General features: G+C 45.4%; 1 protein-coding gene across 1 annotated transcript; it reads left to right on the forward strand.

The window, feature by feature from the left end:
* The first annotated feature begins 1,341 nt into the window (after positions 1–1,341).
* ptch2 (patched 2) lies at positions 1,342–27,978 on the forward strand. The gene is made up of 23 exons (XM_085376943.1): positions 1,342–1,887; positions 3,325–3,517; positions 12,612–12,801; positions 12,890–12,959; positions 13,073–13,164; positions 15,293–15,401; positions 15,515–15,601; positions 15,702–15,823; positions 16,650–16,797; positions 17,739–17,870; positions 17,968–18,123; positions 18,277–18,369; positions 18,470–18,595; positions 19,445–19,826; positions 19,913–20,434; positions 20,956–21,098; positions 21,199–21,379; positions 21,476–21,756; positions 23,196–23,333; positions 23,645–23,787; positions 26,634–27,036; positions 27,126–27,699; positions 27,807–27,978. The coding sequence occupies exons 1-23, from the start codon at positions 1,741–1,743 to the stop codon at positions 27,839–27,841; spliced, it is 4,467 nt and encodes a 1,488-aa protein (XP_085233069.1). The 5' UTR covers positions 1,342–1,740; the 3' UTR covers positions 27,842–27,978.

Consider the following 27,978-nt stretch of genomic DNA (forward strand, 5'->3'; position numbering starts at 1 on the left):
ATATCACTATAAGCCTGCCCATGTCTCTCTGTCTCTTATTCTTGTCTAGATATAATGCAAACGGTGAAAACTGACATAACAACTTAGCAGCAAAGTGATAAACCAAATGAGCTCATAGCACCGTCACAGACATGTTCAAACAGCTTAACTTTAGCTTCAGATAGTTTTACAGTCACCCAACGGGCCTCAAATTAGTAACAGCCACCTGACAAATGTTCTGCACAGCAGCACAGGTCAGTGTTTAGGTGGAGAATGACTTTGTAATCCAGTAAAGTGTTTGTACTTCACCCCCATACAGTCATGAGTGGGGCCAGTGGAGGCTTACATTAGCAAACCACCAAGACACCCTTTACTTACTTTATGAGAGAGAAAACAATCTTTCTTTCTTTGTTTCTTTCAGACATTATTCTTAGGTGAGCTGCTTTCTGAACTCATGAAACCATGCATGGCGAGACATGGAAACTCTCCAAAAGTCTCTCCAGAGAGATAAGGCTTTCGCAGAGAAACCAGGCGGCACCAAGGCGTTAATGAAAGAGATGCGCGTGTCTAATAATTCCCCCGTCTTTTAAAAGGCTTGCCTTACAGGACTGAGGGGTGATATTTTCTAGGATGTGAGAAACCCCACCAACCTACTTTTAGAAGCTTTTGGCCGTAAGAGGTGAGATTACAGCTGTTTAGTGCTAAGAACCTACAGGATCACACGCTTCTTTCCACAGCTGCCTGAAACAAACTGCACTCACAGCAAAGGCTGGGGAAGCTAGAAATGTCTAACAAATGTGGAGGCTCCAAAACATAAGATGCCCTGGAGTGATATGAAAAGTGTTGAAAGATCTCTAATTCCCCCCATACAAAAGAAGAATCACATGTTTACAATCCTTTATAAAAACACGTTTCTTCTCCTTCTCCCCCCCTTCTTCCTTTCACTGATTGGCTGGTGTTGATGAAACAGAAAATCTGAAAATTGTGTGTGCGTGCATGCCTGTCGCTGTTATATCAATAGATGGCATGTGCGATTGCCTCTACAAACTGGAGGCCAGGCCACTGGGAATAATGCTCACTAAGCAAGTGAGTGGGGCAGGGAGCGAGCTGTGTGCGTAAATGTGTGCGCGCACGCACGCACGCGCGGGTGTGTGTGTTTGCATGCGCGGCCGTGCGCAGTTTATTGAAAGAGTTCCTCTCTCCCTTCCCCTCCTCCCCACCGTCCTCCTCCCCCTCCCTCCAGCCCAGGCAGCAGCAGCCTGGGTGGTCCCCCTCTCTCTCCACTTTGGTGAGCTGTTGCTTAGCAGCTAATAATAGGCGATGTTTGCAAAGTAATTTGCCTCTTCCTTGGCCAATGGGAGCCGGAGCACTTTTCCATCAAACCTTCCTTTTCAGGATTTGCCGAGAGGCGAACTTCTCCAAATGTTACCGCCACGGGATCGGAGTTAGACTTGACACGGACGGCTCAGACATAAGCTACTACTACTACTACTACTAGAGCTACTACTCCTCTCTGAGACGTCGGTTCACACACCATCGGGACGAATGAAGACGGAAGGATCTATACGGACTCCGGCGCATAATGTTGGGATGGAGTTTAGAGACTTGTTTGGCTCAAAGGAAGACTAGAAAACGTTCTTCTAGTTTGTTGCCGGTGCTGCTGGATGCGCTCTACTTCTATGTTGGATTATTGTCGCTTTTTCTGAACTCGCACCGATTCTGTGTCGCTTCGCTCTGCGTGCCGTTCACGCTCTTTGGACTATGGCCTCGGATCGCGGGGTCCCAGGGGCCGGCGTCTTTGGAGATTTACCCCCGAGTTACACACGCTCCCAGCCGCCTGCGAACCCAGACCTACTCCGGAGACCCAGCTACTGCCACGCTGCTTTCGCACTCAAACAGATCTCAAAGGTGATACACTGGTCGCAGTCTAGAGTGGATTTTTCTGTGAATACAGCTTTCATCCAGTAGGCAGATGTGAATGAAAGGTTTCCCCTAAAAAAGGCAGCTTATTTATTTAGGAGTTAGGTTATCTAATCGGGATTTGAGGGTCGCATGTGGGAATGCGGTGTAGACTTTAAGCAGCAGCTATCAAACCGGAGTCCGGGGACCACCAGTGCTCCCCTGAGGGGAGACGACTGCGAAATCGGGATCGGTTTGATTTGACTATTTAATACTGAAGGGAAACATTGTCGTTAGAAGTTGATGTAATATAACATAAATCGTTTTAACTGGACAGAGCCGTGTTAACCAAAAGCCTACCTGCGTGACATTTTGGGAGCGGAATAAAGCGATAACAAATGAACGAGTCTTCTTTTTTAGCTGTATGTTAACTCTGCTGTTTATTTGAACTGACATCGGCTTCTCATTGATTTCTGCTGTTAAAAGCCACCGTGAGGAGAGCGAGAGAGAGAAAGAAAGATAAGGGCTTGTTCCCATACCCTATCCCAGGCGTGTTGTGCGTGTTTTGTTTTTTTTTTTGACTGTGTGCAGCCAGCGGAGAGCGCACTGGCCCGGGGTCTGTTTGGAAATGTGGTGGGTCCTGTAAAGGAATTCACTGATTGAGTTTGATCTGACAAAGCATCTTTGGACCGCCCGGATGCTTGGACGTGTTTCAGCACTGCTGCGAGAAACCACAACACTACAGCAATGTCTCCTAGCGCAGCAGTGACATTTGTGGCAATTCACAGCAAATGAGAGATTAGACAGATGGGTGTAAAATTATTCATAAAATGTGAAGTAGAACCAAATTAAAGCAAAAGATATCCATTAATATTTTTCTGTTGGGCTACAGTTATAGAAATAGCTTGAACTGCATAGTAAATGTGTTAATGGCTCTTTTTCAGTAGAACAAACTCACAGTTTTAACTTTCAGCTTTTTTTAAAGTCACGCATTTTGCTTTGGAATGAAATTGTCACCTCTTATTTTTCTTATTTATGGGAGCTCCTCTAGGCTGTAAGGTAAAACACTGGAAATCTCTCTCCTTAAATAAGGATGTCATTAAGTACAAAATAGTCCCAACACAGTGTCATTTAAATCGTATTATTGGGATAGGACTACAGATAATGTCTAGCCTGAGATTTAACACATAAGACCTGCATCAGAGCTCTTTGGCACCACGACTTGTCTCCATTTTATGAAAAGCATGATATAAATAACAAACATATGTTGTCTCTGAATACAGATGCATGTCTCTTCAAATGTTTAGAATTTACTTGCACAACCTTGTTTGAAAAGATATGCAACTAACCTTTTTGAGACAGTAAGCATGATTATGTGTAGTATAATAGTAATAATAATAATAATGATAATGCTCTTTTCTCATCCTCTTCCTGCTTCCAATCCAGGGGAAGGCAGTAGGTCAGAAAGCTCCTCTTTGGATCCGGGCGAGGTTCCAGGCCTTCCTATTCTCTCTGGGCTGCTACATCCAGAGGCACTGTGGGAAGGTCCTCTTTATTGGACTCTTAGTTTTCGGGGCTCTGTCTGTGGGACTCCGAGTCGCAGCCATCGAAACCAACATTGAACAGCTATGGGTGGAAGGTGAGTGTGTGATATTTCCTGTTTGACAGTGCATGCGTTGCCCTAGGGAGCTTGTTTTGGGTCGTAATCATGCGAAGCAGTTAAATGTTAAAATGTCTTAAACACTTAACTGTATGCTGTCTGGCGCTGGCACTGAGTCTACAGTAAAGCTATCATTCGGTATGCTTCCTCACTACGTTGTAGCTGGTTGGTGGACTTTTTTTTTTCTTTTTGCTTTTGTTGGATCGTGACAGCTGATAAAGTGACATGAAACTAAGAGAGTGATTGAGATAGAGCAAATGGTGCAGACATCCCCTGGTTTGTACACAATTCTCAGTTGTTTTCCACTGAGTGTAGCTGGAGTTCTGATGATGAGATGTGTTGGCAGGAAGATACAGGTTAGTGTCATCTCAGTGCCGTGGGAGGGCACTAGGTGTTCAGTGAGCGACACAATGGCTTGTCTTGTTGAAATCCTGATGACAGAACTGAGGATTTGTGGGACTTAGTTAAGTATTTTTTTTTTATCTTTTTAGGGGCTTTTATTAAAGTTCGAATTACAGCACACATTTCTAATCGCATTAGCAGCATATAAGGAAAACAGTCCTACTTACTACACACCAGTATTAACAGCCTTGGATACAGCAGATTCATGCCACTCTCTCCTGTGCATTGTATATGTTTTTATCAGCAGTTTTTCATGTTTTTTGACTTCTTTATCTTCTACGTCTTTTCATCATGAGAGCAAACACATCCCTGACATTTCTGCCGTGTTTTTTTGGATATCTTACAATTTCCTCTTCTCTTGATAGCGCTCCCATTCCTTACCTCTGAACTTTTTAAGTTAAGGTTATCTGTACATTTCCAGCGGCAGAGGCAGCTTTATTTGGTTTTTCACACTGACCAAATTCCTTTTAAACCCCCAGGCTTCAGTGCCGGGGCTGATCCCTGCAGCAGATGGACTGTGTGAATGGTTAGCCATCTTTGAGGGCTCTGACCCCTCCCCCCCCCCCCCCCCCCCCCCCCCCCTTAGCTCCCTGTGTGGTCCCTAACTATTCTTGGATTCCATTCAACAAGAGGCAAGCAGGCAGGCAGGCAAGCAAGCAGGCACCACCTCCCTCCCTTACCCTCCTCCCTCCCTTCTCTCCTCCTCACAAGAAGAAAAAAAATATAAGTGAATGCAGCTGAAGTTTACCCACCTGTTTTGCACGCTCTAAAAGCGCCACAGCAGTTGGTGAATATAAACAGACTCTATAGGGTTTTTTAAGCCCACCATGTCACTGGAGGACAGGAACAGGCGGCTCCCACAGGACCTGTGTGGAGGTGTTGGTGGAATCACACGCCGCCGGTTGTTGGAAGGCTGTGCGCTTCACTTGCGCAGGAATTTAAATAAGGTTCTCTATCAAGCACAATAAAACAAAAAAGAAACAAAAAGAAAAATCTTTAAAAATGTAGGCACTGAAATTGTTTGCTTTGAAGGAAACGCCTCCATCTGCCACAATAAGAAGGAGAGCTGCCACTGTCCCTTTTCTTTGGTTTCACTGTGGTTAGTGTAAAGCTTCGGGATTACCTCTTGAGCTAATTGGCCAAGCCATCTTTTAAAGGACATGTTTAGATGTTTGTGTGCAAGTTGTTTTGCTGTGGGATTGAGAGAGTTGAACTGGGGGGGTGCTCAAAAGGAATGCTGTGCCTTTAAGAGGCCGTGGCCATCTTTCTAAAGTTTCTGCCTGCCTTGTTTCCACCAATAGCCCATTGACAAAGCTGCTAGGGCCTCAATGGAGAGTAAAGTGGTTCGGTAACAAGGAGAGGTTAGTTCTCCCTCTGTCTCTCACTCTTTCTCTTTTACACACACACGCACGCACGCACACGCAGAAAAAGACACATGCACCAATACACATAAGCCAGGGCACAAAAAAAAATATGCCTTCTAGTAAGACATCAGATTTCAGACTGATGGAACGAAATTATGAACATATATTTTACATTAGTTCCTAAGTTTTATTTGCTGTGTTTTCTAATCTAAACATGTAAATAATTTGGCTTTACATCAAAAGCAACTTTAAGAAGCGGCATAAATGAAAGTTTTCCCACTTGCACCCTAATTTGTTCAGATGAAACTAGCTGTGAATTGACACCTTATGTGTTAACACTCCAAGCTGAATGTGAATGTGTGTGTGTGTGTATCTGAATGTGTTAGGAGCATATGCTTCCCATCATATATTCATACTAGGAGCTGCCCCCTGCAGTTTTCACACACATACACAAACACGCACACTTGTCATCTTTGTCACTTCTGGTGCGTGCAGCTTGCCTGGCCGCCTGTCTTCCCGCCTCAGGTTCCTGACTGCGTTCCCGTCTGTCTGCCCGGGCTTTGTGTGCGCCTGTTTATATTTCTACCTGTCTGTCTGCCTGCTCTGTGAAGTCAGGCCACCAGGGCTTTTTTTTTTTTTTTTTTTAATTGCTTCCTCCCTCCAACAGGACCAAAATACCGTGAAGCACAGCAGTGCAGTCTGTGTCTAGAAAGTGTAGACAGAGAGAAAGAGACAGAATTTGTGCCTACACTTCACAATCAATCAAGCATTCTTTACGTCTTTATTCATATCGTTTACTTCAACCTGAGGACTCTTGTGCATTTCCAGAGCGGATGAGCTACTTATAAGTCGAAGGCTTCATCGTACCTTCAGCTCTCACACCTGTGTAGTGGAGAATAAAAGCTGGAGTATCAGGGTGTTTTGTCTGACAAGGGGATTACGAACTATTTCTGGCTAACTGCCTCTGCTCTAAAGGATCTGAGACAGACATCGCCCATCAAATTACCTTACACCCATGCACATCTTTTTTTCCTTCTTCCTTCTTAAACTGCAGTGCTGGCCCGAGGGATGGCACTTGTTGCCAATTTTCAAAGTGCCTGGATTAAATTGAGTTAAATTGTGTTTCAAAAAATCATTCATGTTATCTAGTTAGAATTAGATAAAGTATACACTGTGGTTCTGCTTATCTAGCTTGGGCCACATGTGAGAATTTGAAAGTTAAGGTATGACCTGCGCAACGTGTGACCCGGCTCTGTATTGTTCACAAGGAGAAAAGAAAAAGATCATAAAAAGAGGCGCAGGAAGAGGACGAGGATAAGAGGAGACAATGGTGTGGGGGGGCAGGAACAGGGTGGAAGGTTTATTGCAAGCTCACACTTTTTTTCCTTTTTTTTTGCTGCTGTTTTTACCTGTCTCATTTGAACAAACATCAAGTGCGAAACGGTCTCGTGGACGTCTTTCTCCATAAAGCCCCGTTTGTTTTATGAGAGAAGTTACTTTCTTAAGCTTTTTTTTGTTTTGTTTTTTTCACTAAAATGTGTAAAACTTAAGGATGCCTTTGCGCAGCCTTTGGATAATTGTTTTCAGGCGCGTATCAAGCCGCAGCCGAAAAGCTGTGTATGGGAAAGAGGGTAAAGAAAATGCCTTCATGTAACAGTGGTGCTGTTTACTCTGACTTTAACTAAACTCATCTTTCTTGGCAGTTGTTTGGGTGAGGCATGACAGACATGTACACAGACTCAAGCTGTCCAAATATGAGCGCAGCGAGACGAGGACTATCCGGGTAGCAGTTGCCCCATAAAAAGTCTTATGCAGGAGAGAGGGAGGTGAAGACCATACAGTGTAATAATAATAATAATAGATACTTTATTGATCCCCATGGGGAAATTACTTGTTTTTCTCTGCATTTGACCCATTCACTCAGTGAAGCAGTGGGCAGCCCACTAAGCAGGTGCCCGGGGAGCAGTGTGTAGGGACGGTACCTTGCTCAGGGGTACCTCAGGGTAGCCGTTAAGTGGATTCGAACCGCCGACCTTCCGATCATGGGGCGACCACTTTACCTACTGAGCTATCCCTGCCCCAAGATATGAAGAGACCGAGGTGTGGACTGATTTAAAGAGAGGAGAGCAAAAAAGTTTGCACAAATGCACACGTGGGCGTTTCACCGTTTGGAGCGGTTTCTCTAAACAAACCTCAGAGTGGCACAGCAGGTAAATGCTATAATTCATTGGAGTGCACACAGCGCCCCAGTTCAGACAGAGAAAGGGAGCTCTATGAGGTATTATTGAAGGTGAATAGTGCGCGGTGGTGCCCCAACTAGATAAATAAACTCCCAGCGTTCAGGGCCTGGGACCTCACTGGTAGAGAGAACAAACAAGACAGAGTCAACCTGGGTCACTTCTAAATGTTTATTTCACCCCCTCTCCCTCCATCCCTCAATCTAAGACTACCTCATTCCATCTCCGTTCTCAGCATCCCCAAAACACACACACACGCTCTTCAACAGAGAGCCCAAGACCACCCCCCAACAAATAAACACACACTGAGCAGCTACAGATACATCTGCATATGACAGATACATGGCTCTTGCTTCTACTGAGACAGGAAGCACAAAAGAGCGTGCTCTACCTTCCCTTTTTTAAAGTCTTGTTTGTTTGGGGTTTTTCTTTTTTCTTCTTCTCTTTTTTGCCTTTGGTTGTAAAACAAAAGCTCTTCATATATTTATTGGGTAATGAGTATCACCGGTTTACAGTGATAACATAAAACAGGTCTTTGGGCTGAAAAAAGGGCACTGGACTGTCAGGCTCTTTGCTACATTGAATGCGATATCCTTAGAAAGGTCGCAATGCAACCGAAAATGGGATAATAAAAACTCAATCAGTATAGTGTGGCACCCTTTATCTCTTCGCTGAAGAGCAACCTTTGTCTCTGGCTGTGGGGTGGGTGCAGGGGGGAATAAAGCGACACCAGTCACCTTAGAGTTTGCACCATTTGCCTCTGTCTTTACACCGTGGAAGTATAAAAAGTGAAGTGAGAGGGGCTGGAGAGAGAGAGGGGGACTGAACATTTTCTTGGTACTTGGGAGGGAAAAAAGAAATGCTTCTGGGGCTCAATAAATTCATTTCTCATCTGAATGAGACCAGCAACGTGGAAAAATTTTGCTTTTCAGGCGGGGATGAATGTATGTTTCAACCACACATTAAGCAGCATTAGCGGTCAGTGGAGTGTCTAATGTGACTATTTTTCACAGTGGCCAACACTGCCCATGATTAGCATAATTAGCAGAGGCAAGCCTATACATATGGAAATAGAAAGTGCCTAAATGCCAGCCCTCGTGGAAATTTATGTGTGGTGGCCAACACCACTGGCACATCTGAATAGAAAGTAAGTGAAACTGATTTTTCATTTTGCTTTTGCTGTTTTATGCAGTTTTTAAGGTGTGATTTGGAGACAGCTTTTTATTTATGTATTTATTTATTTTTTATTTTAATACCAGGGAAAAGTTACAGGACAAACAGAGACCACATTTGTGTTTTTTTGTGTGTGCGGGTAGTTTAGCTCATTTCCTGAGTGAATGGTGTTTTTGACAGCTGCTAAACAGATACACTGTATTTCTATAGGTAAGATAGCAAAGTGCCAGCTTCTCTTTCTTGCCCCTTGCCTCACCCCCCCCCCCCCCCCCCCCCCCCTTACATCCCGACTCTGGCATTGTTTTACAGGCTGGGAAAGTTTTGGTCCATTTGCTTTTGTTGAGGGGAGAAAAAAAAACGTTCCCTCTTTATTTTATTCTGCTGTTTGTTGGGAAACATCTGAAAGAAATTGAAGGGTTGAATGACAAAAGGGTCTGCATTCAGTCTGGAGCTGTACTGACGGATTCTATAGAGGAACAGCCCATCTGCTGGGGTGCAGCCTGCTTTAGGCAGCGCCCTGGCTAGGGGAAGCCATAGGGCAGGACTGGGCTGAAGAATCCAAAGTGGAGATTCTGGTGGGTCCAAAAGAAGGGGGCCTATTTGGGTGCCAAGATGAAGGAATGAATGTCTCATTTAGCTCCATTGCTGAAAATCAAAAGGAAGTAAAGCAGCTCTTTTGTGAATAAAACAGTGGAGAAGGAAGTAAATCATAGGGAAAAGACAGCAGGCGAGGGATAACTTAATCTATTTTTCATATTGTTGCTACGCTGTGATAAAGTAGCGTAGCAACCTTCCCTGAACTATATTTTATCAAAGGAAGTTTTGTGTAGAAATCGGCTGCATATTTCTTCTCATCTTGTCATGCTGTGTAAATCAGGAAAAACGTCAAATGCACTACATAGCAAGTAATAGCATACATGTCACCTTCAGCCCTCTTCTTCTTGAGTCTTCCTCCATAGCAGCGTGGGGCCTTTCAGGGGCCCCCTAATCCAGCTAATCTACCACACTAAACTTTGAAGGCGGCCTGGTCTGACCTAGAATGGCCTGGAACTGGGACTAGGTACCCATAACCACAATAGAATAGAATAGAAACAGGCCTTTAAAGGTGGTCTTGGATCATTCTAGAAGCCAGATGTTTTATTGAGTTAGGAGATGCTGTCTGTTTGGCTTGTAAGGATGGAAGGGTCAGGTGGGTAGGAAATGACTGAGGTTGGTGGAGACCGAGTCCTGTTTCACCTCAGTACACACACACACACACACACACGCACACACACACACACACCGGCACATGAAAACACGCTTTCTTAAAAACATTATTTTTTTTTTTTTTTTTTGTACACCCACAGCCATGAAACCATGTCAGGGCTTGTTATGACATTTTCCCCTCGCTTTTCACTTTCCCAATGTCATAACTGTTGTGAAAGTGCTTTTAGTGGTGAAGCTAGTAAATGAATTCACATGTTGCACCCATCAGAGTCGAATTGTTTGCTAAAATTTGTAAGATGGTGGTCGAGTATCGCGAAAGCATCTCGACAAACCGATGGGATGTGATTTAGAGCTGCGATCATTTGTGTTCACCCATCTCCAAGCCCCCCATTTTTATTTTTTATTTTTATTTTTTTCAATTTTGATCATGTTGCCAAACAAGGACTAATATTTCATGTTTCAGAATCGCTCGTGTAATAAACTTCCCAGCCACTGGGCTGTTAAAACCCAGCTTTACACCCTCAAAGGTGCTTTCTTCCCAGGGTGGGAAGAAAGTTTCTGGGAACTGTCTCTTTAAGGCTGTGAGGAGCGAAGCCTGGGTGAAGGGAGAGGGTAGAGGGGGGGAAACTGAAAAAGAGTGAGAAAGGGAAAAACAGCCTCAGAAAGAGAGAGAGAAAAGGGGGACGAGGAACAGGGAAAGAAAGGTAGAGACGGAGAGGCTTCTTATGAAGAGAGTGGTGAACTTGAGCAGAGCTGAGTGCTGGGGAAGCTTAGAAGTCGGGTGGTTGGGGCCGGACCGGGGGTTGAGGAGAGAAGGCGAGAAAGAGAGGGAGAGAGAAACGAGAGAGGACTGGCTGCCTGGGTGGTCCAGATGGGAGGAACGAGACACAAATAGCTATAATTTACTTCAGGAGGCCTGTAATTACAGAGCCAGAGTCTCTTCGAGCCACCCAGTTCCTGTTGGGATCAAAACCCCACGCTGCAGAGGTTAACATACGAAATGTCAAAAAAGGTTTAACAGATGTCAAAGAGGTCCTCAAACGGAAAGTGTTCAGTTTTTTAGTGGTTTTTTTTCCCTTTTTGATTGGAAATTAGTGGGGCAAGAAAACCCAAGCGGGGCCACGAAGATTAAAATGTTTTACACTAAATCTCGTATTTACACTTCATGACAGTATGAAAATGACTTAATAAAAGTTAAATCTCATTTTCTAACATTTCCAAAATTCCAGGCAGAATTATTTCTTTCACATATGTCCTGCTGTGGTTTATAAATACATTAGCTTTAAAAAAAGAAAAAAAAGAAAAGTTTTTGTGCAAAGAACATCAAACAAGAGCGTGTCCCATTTTGAAGTGTTTTCTTTGTGAGATGCACTAAGCCCGACACCAGTCACTGCAAATAAACAAGGTGACCCGATAGTGTCGAGGCCCTGCGAATGTAATTAAGCCTTGAAAGCGAAGCCTAGAAATATTGGACTGTGTCACAGAGGACCGCAGTTCTAACCTGATCTCACACTTTTGCGGCGTAGGCTGAATAGTTTGTTTTTTCTTTTCTCCCCATCAATTATGGGAGCCTGTTCCAGCCAGGGGGAGGTCCAGAAAGCGTGAGGGAAAAGAGAGAGCGGGAGAGTGTGAGAGAGAGAAAGAGATGGAGAGAGAGGTAGATGGGAGAGTGTTAAAAGGATAAAAGAAATAGATGCTCGGAGCTGCGAAGTGCAGTGCAGTAAAATTGGGTGAACGACTGACAAAAATTAGAATCAAGAAGGTGGTAGCCCTAGTTTCTAAACTCCCACCACTTCCCTCTTTTCTCCCCTCCCTTCTGTCTCTCTGGGGTTGTCGTGTAGTGGGACAGCAAGAGGGGCAGACGGGCCCTCTGTGATCCAGCGCGGCATGTTTCATGTCCACTTGGCACTGGCACAGATCCCCCCAGCTGGCAAACTCTTTTCAGGGCAACCTCCTGTAATTAGGGGGCTGGGGTCTATTGCACAGCACAACATAGCTCGCTCTCTCTCTTGCTCCCTCGCTCTCTCTCTCGCTCTACATTTTTTTTCATCCACTTTCTAACTTTTCTCTTCATCACCGTCTCTGACAGCCATATTTCTTTCCTCCACGAATATATTCACCGTTCTTTATCCATTTGCACTTTTATGTCTTTCAATGCCATATCACAAGAACACCGCTGAGGAAGCGTTGCAGAGAAATACAGAGTCTGAGATGAACACATTTTCCAATAAACAACCTTTAAAGGTTGAAAACTGTGCATAAACATCAGGAATAAAAGATGAAGTGCCCATCATAATTATTTTTTACGAGTTCAGATTGTCCCGGTCTGTATCTGCTGCTCTAAACAGAGCAGCAGTAGAGCGTTTTGGGGGCATCAGAAGGCTGGTTTCACTAACTAACAGGCCACATCTGTTTCGCAGAAGGAGCCAATAAGAAGCTGTATTACTCATTTCTCTTGGCCAGACACTGGCTTGTGTGAAGTGCCTTCAAAACCAACACTGGCGAAGGCCAAGGGCGTTGGTCAATATATGTGTGTGTTCTTGTGTAAGTGTGTGTGTGTGTGTGTATGTGCATATGTACGCACAAAACCTACTCTGTATTAGGATACAAATGTGTGAGTGTCTTTGCGTGTGCATTAAAGAAAATCTATCTATCTGTCTATCTAATCACTTTTCATTTCTACTTTTTTAGCTGGCAGTCGTGTGAGCACAGAGCTTCGCTACACAAGGGAAAAGCAGGGAGAGGAGTCTGTATTTACCTCACAGATGCTTATCCAGACCCCCAAAGAAGAGGGCACAAACATTCTCACCCAGGAAGCTTTGCTGGTTCACATGGAAGCCGCGCTGTCCGCCAGCAAAGTGCAGGTGTCATTGTTTGGAAAGTAAGTGGACATGCTCTGTGAAGATCTGCTTCGCGCACCCATGTGTTTTTTAATAAAACTTTTAATCTAAAACCTTTATTTCTCTTAGATCATGGGATCTTAATAAAATATGCTATAAATCTGGAGTCCCCATTATAGAGAACGTCATGATCGAAAGGGTAAGTCGATGAAGAAATATCTGTTTTGTTTTGTTTGGGTTTTTTGTGTGTCTATGTTTATTTATCACTGATTTGTGATGTTTACTTCTTTCTTTTCTATTTCCTGATCCCAGATGATTGACAAGCTGTTCCCCTGTATGATAATCACCCCATTGGACTGCTTTTGGGAAGGGGCCAAGCTACAGGGAGGCTCTGCCTATTTACCGTAAGTCTTGGAATATTTGCCATAACTTTTTTTTTTTTTTGGGTGCACTTTTAAGCACTTCATTGACAGCTTGGCTGTTTCTATGCACTGCTTCCATCTGATCTGAGTAGAGCTTTTGGAGGGGTCCGTCACTTTTAGCACATGATGGATGGAGACATACAGTTGGGCTTTCAGTAGTCTATCAGTGGGTGCTGTGACTGACAGTGCTGGTCAGTAATAGAGTTCTTTTAGGGCCCAGAGAGGGACTGAAAGGGGGTGTACTGACAGAGAAATTCAAAGAGAGAAGGTTAGAGAGAGATGCAGCGGGCAAGCAAGCGAGGCAGGGATGGAGAGAGAGTAGATGGCTGTAACAGCAACTGGGTGGTGGGTTGGTAGAACGGAGGGCGGGGAGGCGGCGGTGGCGGCGGTGGCGGTGGCGGCGGTGGTGGTGGTGGCAGGGGAGCCCTTTGGGTCAGACAATGGTAAGCATTCTTTCAGTTTACGAGTGAGTGTCCATCAGTGCAGGGGCCCCGGAGGAGGGAGGGGGGCTGGCTTTGTCAGCTCACGGCTAACACTCGGCATTCTCATGGTAATGCCCCGGGCTCCTAGCTCCCAAGTTGTCCAACAAATAAAATGGGCAGTATTCAAGCCCCAAGTCCCCCGAGAAGGACAGAGAGAGCCTACAAGACAGTTAACAGTGGAGTCTGGGCGTATTTGGGCATTTGGAGATTCTATTTTTTTTTCTGCAGGGGATAAAGTTCTCTTGAGAAATTGAGTCACTGAAAGGGATCTCTTTTTTTCCTCGTCAGAAGTGATATTTCAATTGTGTGCTTAGTTTAGAAAAGATAGTTTAGATCATAGCAGATGTTTCTTTGCAGAGGAATTATTTGTTTATGTGTGTGTCTTAGCTGACAGCGGTATGTTGCATGACAAGCCAGCACATACAGAAACAAACACAAGTTTCCCATCCTTAGCATCTCCCTGTTGGCTTGTGTGAAAAGCATAGCACCAGAGAAAGAGAAGGGGGCCTTTGATGAATCACACATCTTCCAAACATTCACACAGTGCTCAACATCTGCTGTTATTTATTAAATGTATTTAACTTCTTCATTTATTTGTTGTCGTCGTTGAGCTTACGAGAGCCTGTTGCATTCACTGGCGGGACTGTCCCTTTATTCAGCTTCTGCTCCAACCATTTTTTTAAAAAACAAAACAAAAAAAACCAACTCAAAAACAGAAGAAATAAGAGTATGATAGAGAGCAAGAAAAGGGGAGGGGGGATCGGGAAAGAGAATGAGTGAAGAGTGGGAGAGAAAGAGAGTGAGAGAACTGGGGAGAACAAAAAGCAGCAATCTATGAAAAAACAAAAGGGCCCAGGCCCGGTCCAGTCAAGCAAAAACTAGCTGATAAAGGAGTGTCTTTGCAACCAGCAGCAAAAGGGGGACCCTGGTATGTGGGAATAGGAGAGCAGCTCTCTTCATGAGCCATCGGGGGGAGATTCAGCTTGGAGTTCAGATACTTTGGGATAATTTTATTTCCCTTTGCCTCGCTGAATCACAAACCACAAACATAATTCCTCCAGTTTTTCCAAAATTCTTATTTTCCTTGAGCAAGTGCATTACATTTCCTGATGTAGGCCACATTGCAGAGCAAACCAGCGCAGTACAGATGAAGCTAACAAACAGGTTATTTGTCCATGTACATTTCATCCCTCGCCCGTTTTCCCTTTCCCTGCCTTCCATCCTCCTGGACTCTCCCTTCCCTCCCTCCTTATCAAGATGTTTGGGAGGCAGAGGTAATTGTTATGACTCAGTGCAGGGCATTGAGGAATGAAAGTGAGCAGGCAGCCACTGTGCCTTTTCCCTGGGCATTGTGGCAGCGTGAAACAGGATAATAAACGCTATTTTATCCTGTATCTGCAGCTAGCCTCCTGTGTAGCCCACCACAACAAAGGAGCGAGAGAGAAACTGAAGTAAAAGTTTTCCTGCCCAGAGTAAACATTAGCGAAGAATTCAAAGCCACGTAGCCGTGTGGGCACATGCTCATAAAAGCTATTTTACGTTGCCTTCCTTCCTTAAGTTCCTACAAATAATGTAAAATCAGTGTGTGTGTGTTTGTTGCCATTATAAAGTGTGTCTTTGCTCTGCAGGGGTATGCAAGATATCCAGTGGATGAATCTAGATCCAGTCAAGCTGATGGAGGAGCTGAGCCAGTTCACCTCACTGGAAGGGTTCAAGGAGATGCTGGACAAAGCCCAGGTGATGCACAGAAAAAATTACATGGATATCTTTACTAAACAAGGCTGCGTGTCATCTATGTTTACACCTCTTATTGTGTACTGAGACATCTCTAACATTGTTTGATTCCTCAGGTGGGACATGCCTACATGAACAGACCATGTCTAGACCCCTTAGACCCTGACTGCCCCCTCAGTGCACCTAACAAGGAGCTAGGAGAGGTAACCTCGCATGAAAGAGTGCAACTTTAGTAATTATTTACAGTGCACACAAAGTAAACCAAAGAGGCGCGCATATTGACATTTCTGCTTTCTTATTCAGAGTCCTGACATTGCTGGCCGTCTCCAGGGTGGTTGCCATGGTTTTAGCCGGAAGTTCATGCACTGGCAAGAGGAGCTCATTTTGGGAGGGCGGGTCAAGAACAGCCAGGATGCTCTGCTGAGGTGTGTGTGTGTTTTTGTGGGTATATTTATACATTGTCTTCCTCTTGTGTGATTAAAGGATCCAATAGCAAGGATGTGACGCGATCACTACCAGCCAAGTAGGCCTCGAGTTCCCCTCTGAATCTATGGAACCCCCTAACAGCAGTGAAGACACATGCTAGGAATGCCTCATATCGAGAGGGATCAGTTTCCTGAATGACCCCGGTCTGGGATCAGCCAATTAAAGATGATTGACAGTCACATAAAGCCCCACCACCCTGCTGCACATTTGTTGTGTGCAGGACCAAAGAAGAAGAAGAAAAACAAGGAGGCGAATAACACTCAAATTCACTTTTATCTAACCCAGGGCTCTTTATAAGACAATCTTCAGAGTTCAACTGGCTATAAAAGCATGGCCAGTACAAATGGAGTGAGAGCACTGGGTCAGAGCCCAGATCAAGCCCCCCTCCACAGACCCAAGAGAGCCTTGAATGAAAGAGGATTCCAGGCCCATCTGCAAGAGCCACACTTATTCTTGGATGTGATTTATGATCATCTCTTTCACATTTTGAGCGGCACTGCTGCTTACTTTGCTGGTGCCAAGAAAACCTGAGGACATCTGGGACTGCAGCCTAGAGATGAGCAGACAGACTAGATAACACCTGCTTTTAGTTGTTTACACTGGCAGATGGGCAAGCAGGCAGGCGGACAAATCTTAGAAGAGACGGCACCTGCTTTCAGATACAAGGAACATCTAAACACTCAGACTTAATGGTTACATTATGGTTTTTTTAAGAGTTGCTCATCATTCCTGATGTGTACTAAACTTTGTTTGCATGTTTTGCAGTGCGGAGGCTCTCCAGACCATGTTCCTGCTGATGAGTCCTAAGCAGCTATATGAGCACTTTAAGGACGACTACGAAATCCACGACATTAACTGGAATGAGGAGAAAGCCACCGCCATCCTTGAGTCCTGGCAGAGAAAGTTTGTCGAGGTATGAACTCGCGCACAGATTTCACGCTCCTTTAAACGCGCCATGCTTCAAGGACAGCAGGGCAGAAATAAAGATATTTTGTTGTCACTGAGATCATGTAGGAGGAGGGGGAGAAAAATTAGAGCTCATTTCCTTGTCCTCATGCCATCTTCACTGACACACACACATAAACACACACACAAGCGCACTGAGACTTTAATCTGCAGTGTCTGAATTCCATCAGTCTTCAGCTCCCTTGTAAACTGAATCGCAGGGCAGACCAGAGCACCGGGTTAGTGTGTGTTTGTGTGTGTGGTAGGCCAATCGTCTCCCTCTCTGTCAGGACCCTAGTTATAGGAACAAGCTGTTGCTGTGATAGCTGACACCCACCACGGCGAGGCTAAGCACAGCGGGAGGGAGGGGCATTTGGGGAGGGGAGGAGGGGTAACAAAACTCAAATGTAAACAGAGACATGAGGCCCCCCCAGCCCGACATATTAAAGTACAAGCGCAGATCTGTACGAGATAGCAAATGATGGTCGAACGCTTACAGGTAAATGGCTTTCAGGCGCTTTGGTTCCTTCATGGGCATGAAGTACCAGGAGACGCCTTCTGAGCCATGCGATCCCATCCTTTTTCACCTTTGACCTCACAACCTCTGGCATCTGTGCTCATTACTCCTCAGTTGTCATACTTATGCACGCACACACACATGCTAGCACATGTAAAAACACACTCGGGCCGTCTTACTCGCTTTCACAGCCATGCACATTTCAAACAGAAATTTTAGGGGGTCCTGAGATATAGGGCTGTAGTAGTTTAGGGGGATTTTGAACCATGTGTGTAACAAGGTCCATATTCCTTCAGTTGCTCTTCCACAGTGCTTAGTTATAAATTGGGTAGTATGTTTTTTTTTATTCTTCAGCAGAACGCTTTAACAGTTGATTGATGTTTCCCCATCAGGTGGTTCACCAGAGTATTCCAGCAAACTCCAGTCAGTCCATCCACGCTTTCTCCACCACAACCCTCAATGACATCATGAAATCCTTCTCTGATGTCAGCGTCATCAGGGTGGCTGGAGGATACCTGCTCATGGTGATTATAGTCACTGACATTTGCCCATTATTAATGGATAATAAGTATCTTGTATCATTTCACTGTCTTTAATAATAATACATTTTCTCCTCTCCAGCTGGCCTATGCCTGTGTGACCATGCTGAGATGGGACTGCGCCAAATCCCAGGGGGCTGTTGGGTTGGCTGGGGTGCTGTTGGTGGCTCTGTCAGTGGCAGCTGGACTGGGTCTCTGCTCCCTGCTTGGCCTCTCCTTCAACGCCGCTACGACACAGGTACAACATAAAGGGAGCGGCGTACATCATTCAGTTCATAAGCACATTTAAATTTAAGGAGGTCCTCCTTTGATTTAAATCACAGAGTTTGATTCCACATGCTGAATGATCATTCAGACCCTTTATTCTCGACTGATGTTTTTCCTATTCCAGGTGCTTCCCTTCCTGGCACTGGGGATTGGTGTGGATGATATGTTTTTGTTGGCTCACTCCTTCACAGAAACTGAAAGCAACATACCCTTCAAGGTACCTTTAAAAGCCTCTTCTCCTCTCTTCCCTTGTCCTGTCCTCTTTTTTGCTCTCTTCTGATTTGTGTCTTCTGTTTTTGTTTTTTGCTTTTGTAAAGGAGCGGACAGGAGACTGTCTGCGTCGCACCGGCACCAGTGTGGCTCTGACTTCCATCAACAACATGATTGCATTTTTCATGGCTGCTCTAGTACCCATCCCTGCGCTCCGAGCTTTCTCATTGCAGGTATGTTTTGCAGACATACACAGACACACGCCTTCACACACATGCGCGCATGCATAAACAAGCTGTACACAATCGCACACCATGAGGCCTTGGGCTCCTTTTAAAATGAAAGAGATAACTTAAAAGAGTTGACATTTATTCAAAGCAAGCAAAGCCTTTGTTCCTAGTTTTATTGCCACTGCACCTAGAGGGCCAACGTTTTTTGTGTGTGTATGTGTGTGTGTGTGTGTGTGTGTGCATGTCTTTGCGTGTAAGTGTGCATATATATTTATATATATATATATGTAATGCGCATATAATATGTATAATATGTATAATGGGGAATAATCAGAGCAAAGACAGCGATGAACAGACAGAGACAGAAAACGGCAGGGAGAGGGAGGGAGTGGACCAGTATATCACTGGGCCGTCAAGGCGGTTTTCTCTGATCTGTGACTAACTGTGGGTGGTCTGAAACACACAAGCTCGCACACAAATACACACACAAAGATGGACACACTCTGGAAACCACAGCCAGTTAGAATGTCAGCTTCAGGGGACGGGTGAGCGGGGAGGCTGTAGCTGAACTGGTTAAGGGTGATGGTTTTGCTCAAACTTTATATTTATATATATCTTTCTATATTTTTTTGTGACTTCTTTCTTTTCTTTCCCCTCCTGGCTCGCTTAGTATTCGTGGCTGGTGATTTAGAGAAGAGCTTTGCTTTACTTACTGTGGTGTCAGGAATTTAAAAAAAAGTCTTGACTCTTCCCAGTTGGGCTGGTGTGTCTGTAATTTTATATCCTGTTCAGTCTCTTCTTAGCTCTATCTTGCTCTTATTTCACTCTGTATTTTTTTCTCCCTCTCCCTAGGCGGCCATTGTGGTTGTGTTTAACTTTGCCATGGTGCTGCTCATCTTCCCCGCCATCCTCAGTTTGGACCTCCACCGTCGCGAGGACAAGCGTTTGGACATCCTCTGCTGTCTCTACAGCCCGTGCTCCGATCGCGTCATCCACCTCTCCCCTCAAGAGTTATCGGACGCCGGAGAACAGCCTCACACGCCAACAACGGCGCACACGCACCAGTACACTGCAGGCTCGACCATCACCACCAGCACCCAAATCACTACGACGGTGCAGGCGTTCACGCAGTGCGACGCGGCAGGCCAGCATATTGTAACAATTCTGCCGCCTACCTCACAGATTTCCACCAGCCCTCCTTCCATCATCCTCTGCCCTCCCTCCCAGCCTCAAGGTAAACTGAACTCTATGATGATTCTGACAATACAGCAATTTATGATACTGGAATGCTCATTTCCTGCTTGTATTTCCTCCTTTTAGCCGCCTCTCCTTCCCCCACCACCTCTGTGCCAGACCCCTATGGCTCCCAGCTCTTCACCCCTACCTCCAGCTCCACACGAGACCTCTTAGCCCAGGTGGAGGACTCCAGATCAGGGAAAAAGTGTGTACCGCTCCCTTTCCTGCACTGGAACCTGTCCAATTTTGCCAGGGAGAAATATGCCCCTCTGCTCCTTAAGCCTAAAAGCAAAGCAGCCGTGGTTGTTCTCTTCCTGTGCCTCCTGGGCCTCAGCCTGTACGGTACCACCATGGTGCATGACGGCCTTTACCTGACCGATATCGTGCCACGTGACACCAAGGAATACGACTTCATCGACGCTCAGTTCAAGTATTTCTCCTTCTATAACATGTACCTGGTTACTATGGACGGATTCGATTATGCCCGATCTCAAAGGCTGTTGATTCAGCTGCACAACGCCTTCAACTCAGTTCGATATGTGGTCAGAGACAGCGACAACAAACTGCCCCGCATGTGGCTGCACTATTTCCAGGATTGGCTCAGAGGTAAGAATTCAGAGTAATGTTATTTTGGGTTTTTTTTTTTAGAGGGAGTTAGGTAATAACTTCTTCTTTCTGTCTCTTTCTGATAATGAGTCTGCTATTTAATGCATTAGGTTTTTTCAGACATGCTTTTTGCTAAAGACAACAGTGAGTGGGTTAATGGGTGTGGGGGTTACAATGTGCAAAGGGTGAGTGGAAGTTCAGTCATATTGTTAGACTGCATCCACCTGGGCTTAGAGGTGACGTACTCGCTCACGGTTTGAGGTCATAGGCTATCTTGGCATGTGTGTGTGTGTGTGTGCGCGTCCTTAGGCTAGAATGTGTCACAGATCCAGTGAAGAAGAAGTAATAGCGATCAGGTCAATCTGATCCAGAAAAGGAAACTTGATATTTCACATTTTCAGCATCACTGCTCACACAGGCAGACATGCAGAAGAACTGTTATGATAACAGAAATCAAAGCATTTATAAATGACAGCCTCAATAATCCTCTCTCTTCTTTGTGTGTTCTACCTCACACACAGGTCTTCAGGCGGCTTTTGATGCTGACTGGCAGGCAGGCAGAATTACCGCTGACAGCTATCGTAACGGCACAGAAGACGGGGCTCTGGCATACAAGCTCCTGATCCAGACTGGCTCCAAGAAAGAGCCTTTTAACTACAGCCAGGTGAGTTAAAAAAAAAAAAGATAAAAGGCTTTGTCTCATAATATGTTTGCTTGGCATTGTAGATGAAAATATGATCAACAAATGCTAATTTTTTCTCTAGCTGACCTCTCGTCGGCTGGTGGATGTCGAGGGTTTGATTCCCCCAGAGGTTTTTTACATTTACCTGACAGTCTGGGTCAGTAATGATCCCCTGGGCTACGCTGCATCTCAGGCCAACTTCTACCCTCACCCCAGAGAATGGATTCATGACAAGTATGACACTACAGGGGAAAATCTGCGCAGTAAGTCATCTGATTTTGGTCAGAGTGGATGCATTTAAAGGTGACTTACAGTGTGAATACAAAATCACTTTACCTTCTTTTAATCTCCTCTCGCAGTCCCAGCTGCAGAGCCCCTGGAGTTTGCTCAGTTCCCCTTCTACCTGAACGGCCTTCGTCAGGCCAGCGACTTTGTGGAAGCCATCGAGAGCGTGCGCACCATTTGCGATGAGTTTGGCCGCAAGGGTGTGTTCAATTACCCCAACGGATACCCCTTCCTGTTCTGGGAGCAGTACATTGGCCTCCGACACTGGTTCTTGCTGTCGATCAGTGTGGTGTTGGCCTGCACCTTCCTGGTCTGTGCGATCCTCCTGCTCAACCCCTGGACTGCAGGCATCATTGTAAGTGGATAGCTCTTCATCCTGCACTCCACTTTTTTATTCCTTCATATCATGCATTTTTCCACATCATTTCTGTTTTGTTTTTTTAATTCTCCACCTCATCCTAACTTAGCATCCTTAACCCCTTCCTCCCTCTCGCTCTCTTTATTTTCACCCTTCTCAGCATAGCTCAATAACACTGTCTAGGGGGCCCCTTTTTTCTCTGTTGAGGGCCAGCATGCACACACACACACACACACACACACACAAGGCCCTTTGTTATTCTAATGTGCGCTCTGCGAGCCTAAAAAAAAAAAAGGAAATGCAAAGGAGCAAGAAAGGCTTTACCCTCCTGAAGCCTCTACCTCCAACTCTCTCACTCCTTTTGTCAAAGGGAGAGGGAGAGATTTGGGGACAGGACAGATCTGCCCAGTTGCGACCTTGGCCTGCACAACCCATCCATCAGGGATATTTGTCTGTACGTGTATGTGCGTGTGGGAGAGTGGAAAAGAGACAATCTGAGTGGTCAACAGATGGATAACATTTCACACACAAGCTGGTGGGACCGGTGGTCCTCAAAGACCCCAAACTCACACAGAAACACATATCCCCATAGCCCCATTAGGGGTCTGTAGCTCAACTACAGAGCCAGTTTCAGCAGGAATGCGTTTAATTTAAGCAGCGGCCCACAGCAGTGCTGATTGAGACAGCAACACAACACAGTCTCTCAGACAGAGAGGCACAGCTACGTGCATGCATGGTCTCCAAGCATCAACCGGCATGTGAAGGCTTCACCCAGCCTGTATGTGGTCGAGCAGTAAAACAGCTTTTATCATTTCCAATTTAACTATGCCCCAGCTAAAAGCCCCAGCTGGGATCAAAAGCTGCCGTTGGCCAGGAACTGCTTTCTCCTCCTTGTTTTCTAAGGATTGTTGTTGCTGTTTGTATTGCGGTGTACAGTAACACCCCACATGAAGGCATTCGAAAGCTGTGGCACTGCATTACTTAGCTGTTGTATTAAATGTCAGAAAACAATAAAATGAGCGACACAGGCTAAAAATCTTGTGGAAAAAAAATGAAACAAGATAATTTGTTATGGACAAGTAAATGTGAATGTGGTGCAAACACTTTGCCTTTGGTGCTGTCAATCTCTGGTGTTAAGCACCTATGGGAAGGAAGAAGAGAAAGAGAAAGAAGGAATATGGGAGTGGGCGAGGGGGATGGGATTAACCCGAGGGTGGGAAATTTGATCTCATGTCATTAAGATCTTGACCACAGGGTCAAAGATTCTGGCAGCAGGACTCCGCTCCATCTAGAAAGAAAAGCATTATCGTAGTTGAAATGCTTTAATTTTACAATCTCGTTTAGCCATATCTTCTTTTTTCATCCTACTGTGTTGGCTGGCTTAACATTTCTTGCACTGGAAAAGTGGTAACGCTAAATTTCATGTGTGCTTTTAGGTGTTTATCTTGGCCATGATGACTGTGGAGTTGTTTGGCATCATGGGTCTAATTGGCATCAAGCTGAGTGCCATTCCTGTGGTCATCCTGATCGCTTCCGTGGGCATCGGAGTGGAGTTCACTGTTCACATCGCTCTGGTAAGGAATGAGCAGCACCTAACCACCTAATCATACCTAATAGAAGAAAATGCATTACAAAATATTTTATTTATAACTGGCGAAAAGTTGGCTATTTTAAAATTATTGAGGTGTTGGCTTGCTCACTCATGGTGGCAACCTGCTTCCGTGCACACTCTACTGTCTTGTAGCATAGTGTTGTAATCCTCAACAAAACCAAATGCAGGAACTAGGGAGCTTGCCAAAGCCTCACCGCAAGCACAAGTTTTGTGTGATCGGCAAGATTTCCAACTCACTTCTCTTCCCCACCTTCCCCCCTCTCTCTTCCGCAGGGCTTCCTGACAGCAATTGGCAACAGAAACAAGCGCTCGGCGGTGGCGCTGGAGCACATGTTTGCCCCGGTGGTTGACGGAGCGATCTCCACGCTGCTGGGTGTTCTCATGCTGGCCGGGTCCGAATTTGACTTCATCATGAGGTAAGTGAGTGTGAGTGTTCATTCGGAAAGGTCATATGCTACCTTTAGAAGAATCAGCATTTTGTGTGGAGCCGGTTGTCTCATCTCACTTTGGGTGCAGTAGGAAACCTCACTTTGGAGGTCTACATGCAGGTGGAAGTCCTTTTTTTGTTGTTTTTGTAGACACACACAGAGACACACAAACAGTGACAAATAAGCACCTGGTTCTGTCACTCTGGGAGCGCACACACATCTGACTCCTCGAGCTTGGAGTGAAACAAATGGGGAAAACATCAAGGGTGTGTGTAGCAGCTGCTTGTAAACATGGAAGTGTTCTGCTGCCCACTGGGTGGTGTCTCCCTCTCACTCTTTCACGCTGTCTCTTTCACACATACACAGGGGAATCTGTAAAAATTCCTATCATCTGTTTGGCATTCCCGCCTTCCACGTTGGATGCCATAATGAAAAAGAAGTGGAGCTAAATTTGAACTGGTCAGATGCTCTGCGGCCCACCAACAGACCCTCTGTTTGTGTGTGTGTGTGTGTGTGTGTGTGTGTGTGTGTGTGTGTGTGTGTGTGTGTGTGTGTGTGTGTAAGAGAGTCTACACTGGTGAGTGTACATTGTGTGCGCATCTGCTCTGTGTGCGTGTGTTTTCTACCACTGTTTCATGGTCAGAGTGGAAAAAAGGCGAATACCTCCATGTTTTTCAGCCGAATGTGGTCTCGGCCCAAACCCTAAACCACAGCCTTGAGCTCACAGACTGCAGCAGGCCTCCATGACATAAAAAGCACAGTTTTCTTCAGAAACGGAGACAGAAGCAGAGGGAGCAGGAGACGTTTTCTGAGGGTGGCTTCCGTACAAGGACATAAGGTCTTTGTGGGTGGCTAGATCACAGCCTGATGAGTAGATCTTCCAAAACTGTTGGATTACACTCATAAAGAAATGTACATATATTTAGGTACCGGTAGCGGGAATTTGAGAATACCTGGGAAGTTGGGTTGGAATTAAGGGTGCCAGAGCAAATTTCCAGTACTTTTTCTCTGCTCACATTTTTGAGAGACAATTTTCAAAAAAACAGAGCGTGAAGGAGAGACAGAGGGGACTAGTCTCTGTTGGAGGTCTTGTTTAGCTGTAGCTGTAGCTGATTGGGGGAAGCCAAGGCTGGCTAGCTGGGGAGTAGCATAAATATACTGCTGTAAACATCTCCTGGCCTTGTAATGCACTGAATAAACAGCACGCCTAATTCAGCTCTGCTCAGAGACCTCTCTCACACACATACTTACGTAGAATGTGCATGCATGCAGGCAGGCCACAAGTCAGTGCGCACGCACGCACACACACGGGTGTACACACGTGGAGAAACGCACATACGTACATGCGTGTAAGCGCTTACTGTCTCATTCTTACACACACACATACGACTCTGCAGGCCTGACAACAAATGGAAAAGATTACAGTTTATATAAACAACAGAATTCCTAACAGTGAGACGCTGTTGGAGGTCCCACCAACGTCTCACTCTCTTTCTTTCTGTCTCTTTTTCCGCCACGTAAAGAATTGTCATTTTGGGGTAAAAGCAAGTGAGCTCAAATGTGGACGCCATTCTAAAATAGTAATGATAATATTGATAAACTATTTATCATTTCGCCATCTGCAGGTGAATGCGCATTAATTCGATTAAGCATGCTTGTTAAATATGTGCGTCCCTGCAGGGTTTTGGCAAAGCAGCTTATGAATATCCTTCTGATAACAGAGGAAAATAAGGACAGCTGCTAGAGAGGAAAAGAGCAAACATATCAGACAAAAGAGTGACCTTTGTCAAGTGAGGTAGTAGTAATAATCACTGTAGTAGTCCATTGAGAGGGAATGTTTCCATAACACTCTGCAGCTATTATCCTTGTCCTTGTTGGCTTTTTTCCCTCATACCAACTGTCATTTTTTTTCCCTCCCTCCCTCTTTTTTTTCTTGTTTTACCTCTTTAAGTCTGGCTGGTGGTTAGCATCTCACTGTCTCCCTGCTTTCTGTTAGTGTTTAAGTGGAGTCCTCTCTAATTTTCTTGGGGAGCTCTTTCTTGTGGCCTGCCTCCACCCCTGGCCTCTTCAGAGCTGTACAGAGATGGAAACACACACACATACACACACACACGCACAGTGTGAGCAGAAAGAAAAAAAGAAAACGAGCGAGAGAATATCTTGTAGCAGCAGCAGTGGAGGCATCAAAGCATGTTTTAGTTGGACTAAGCAGGGAATCAGATTTGCCCCCACCACCCAACCCCCTCGCCTTTGATACACAAACACTGGGCTTTCCCTGTATTCTTCCCCAGAGCTACTTCCCTTCCTCATGTGCCAACTATGTGTGTGTTTGGAGTGTTTGGAGCCGCACACACACGTGTGTTTTTGTCCATTTAAAGAAAAGAAAAAAAAATGTGTTGCATAACAAAAATGTTAAATAGAAAAATGGATAAAGCAAAAAAAAAAAAAACCCAAAAAAACCCCAAACATTTGTCAAATGTTAAATGTCTTGTACTTTGTGTGAAAGTGTCATGAGCTTGGCTGACAGTTTTAATGCATCTGTATTTTAGCCAAATCCCTATAAAACTTAGCATGCAAAAGAAAATAGGATTAAATGAATTGCAGCTCTGTCACTGCACGTTCCAGTTGATTGAAAAAATTGCCAATAGGCTAAAGAGAGATGACAGACCTGCTCTGTCCTTTGGCATTTGTCTGATTTCAGGATGGTTAAATGCATTAACAGCGATCAGTCACTACTGCGTGTTACCGTTTGCTATTATTCTGACACTGATTCTTTGTCGTGTCTGTTTTCGGTTCACGCCCAAACTAACATCTCATGTCTCTCCATCCTTCAGGTATTTCTTTGCTGTGCTAGCCATCCTGACTGTTTTGGGGATGCTTAATGGCTTGGTTCTCCTCCCAGTCCTCCTCTCCATGATGGGTCCTCCGGCTGAGGTCACCCCGGTTGACAATGCCAGCTGCCTGCCGTCACCTTCTCCAGAGCCTCCGCTGCCTCCACCAATGACCCATCATGGGTACTACACAGGCCACCCCAACCCACGCTCTCGTCAACAGGCGTTTTCTGAGTCATCAGACTCTGAGTATTACTCTGAGTTGACCACTACATCAGGGATTGGGGAGGAGGATTATAAGTACTGTGAACGGAGTGCATACTTAGCATCGCACACCAGCGTTCCACCAGCAACATCTCATATACTGCTGGAAGCGAGCAAAGACCCGAGCTTCCCTAAACTTACGGTACGCTGCATGAGCACGCAGACAAATTAAGCTGCCCTATTGTTCATCAAATCTTCTGAAAGTTAACTGTAAACATTTCTTTGTTTTAGGTGGTGAAGCCATTTAGAGAAAATGCAACAGCTCCTGGTGGGAGGATTGAACCATTAAGTGAATCTTCCTACATTGCACAGTCTCCTCTTGGATCCCAGGTTACATGCTGGGATGAAAACAAGCGGGAGCAGCAGAGGGGCTCCCAGAGACTCCAGGCTCAGCCTGGCCAACACTTACCCGGCGACAGAGCCCACTTTCCTGGGAGGACTTTTCAGAGCGGCCCCAGGTTCCAGAACGTTAGAGGGCCTCAGCCAAACAGGACTAAAGGGCTGAGCTATAGCCATAGCAACTCTACCCTGCCAACACAACAAGGCTCCGCTGGGGGACCTGTTACTATGGTTACAGCCACGGCTTCTGTGACAGTGGCTGTCCACCCGACCTTGCCGGGAGCAGCATACCAAGGCTACATGCATGAAGGTTTTGACACGGACAGCGAGTCGGACTGTTTTGAGGCTGCTAAGAGGACATGTGGTGACAAAACAAACTTTTCTTCATGTAAAAGAGACTCTCTAGAGCTCCAGGACTTGGAAGCAACACAGGGCCAGACAGAATATCAGCTTGACAAGACACAAGGTGAGCAAAGTTTTCAGGCTTCTTTGTCACTGACAGTAACATGTGACCGTGACTTAATGTCCCCCGTGCCTAAAGTCTGATCGCTCTCTGTCTTCTGTCTGCTGCAGGTGAGCTGAGGATCCAGGCACCCAAAGACTGCTAGACCCTCTCACACGCCTCGCCCTCTCTCTTCGAATCTCTGGGCTACTCCCCAGAACATCCACATGGCGTCACGTCACACATTGACAGCTGTACATAGACTCTAAAGAATAAATGAGAGGTTTTACTTCAAGGACGTGT

The sequence above is a fragment of the Diplotaxodon limnothrissa genome, linkage group LG18, assembly GCF_057381915.1.
Source record: "Diplotaxodon limnothrissa isolate DT_005_m linkage group LG18, D_limnothrissa_male_GT1.1, whole genome shotgun sequence".
NCBI lineage: Eukaryota > Metazoa > Chordata > Actinopteri > Cichliformes > Cichlidae > Diplotaxodon > Diplotaxodon limnothrissa.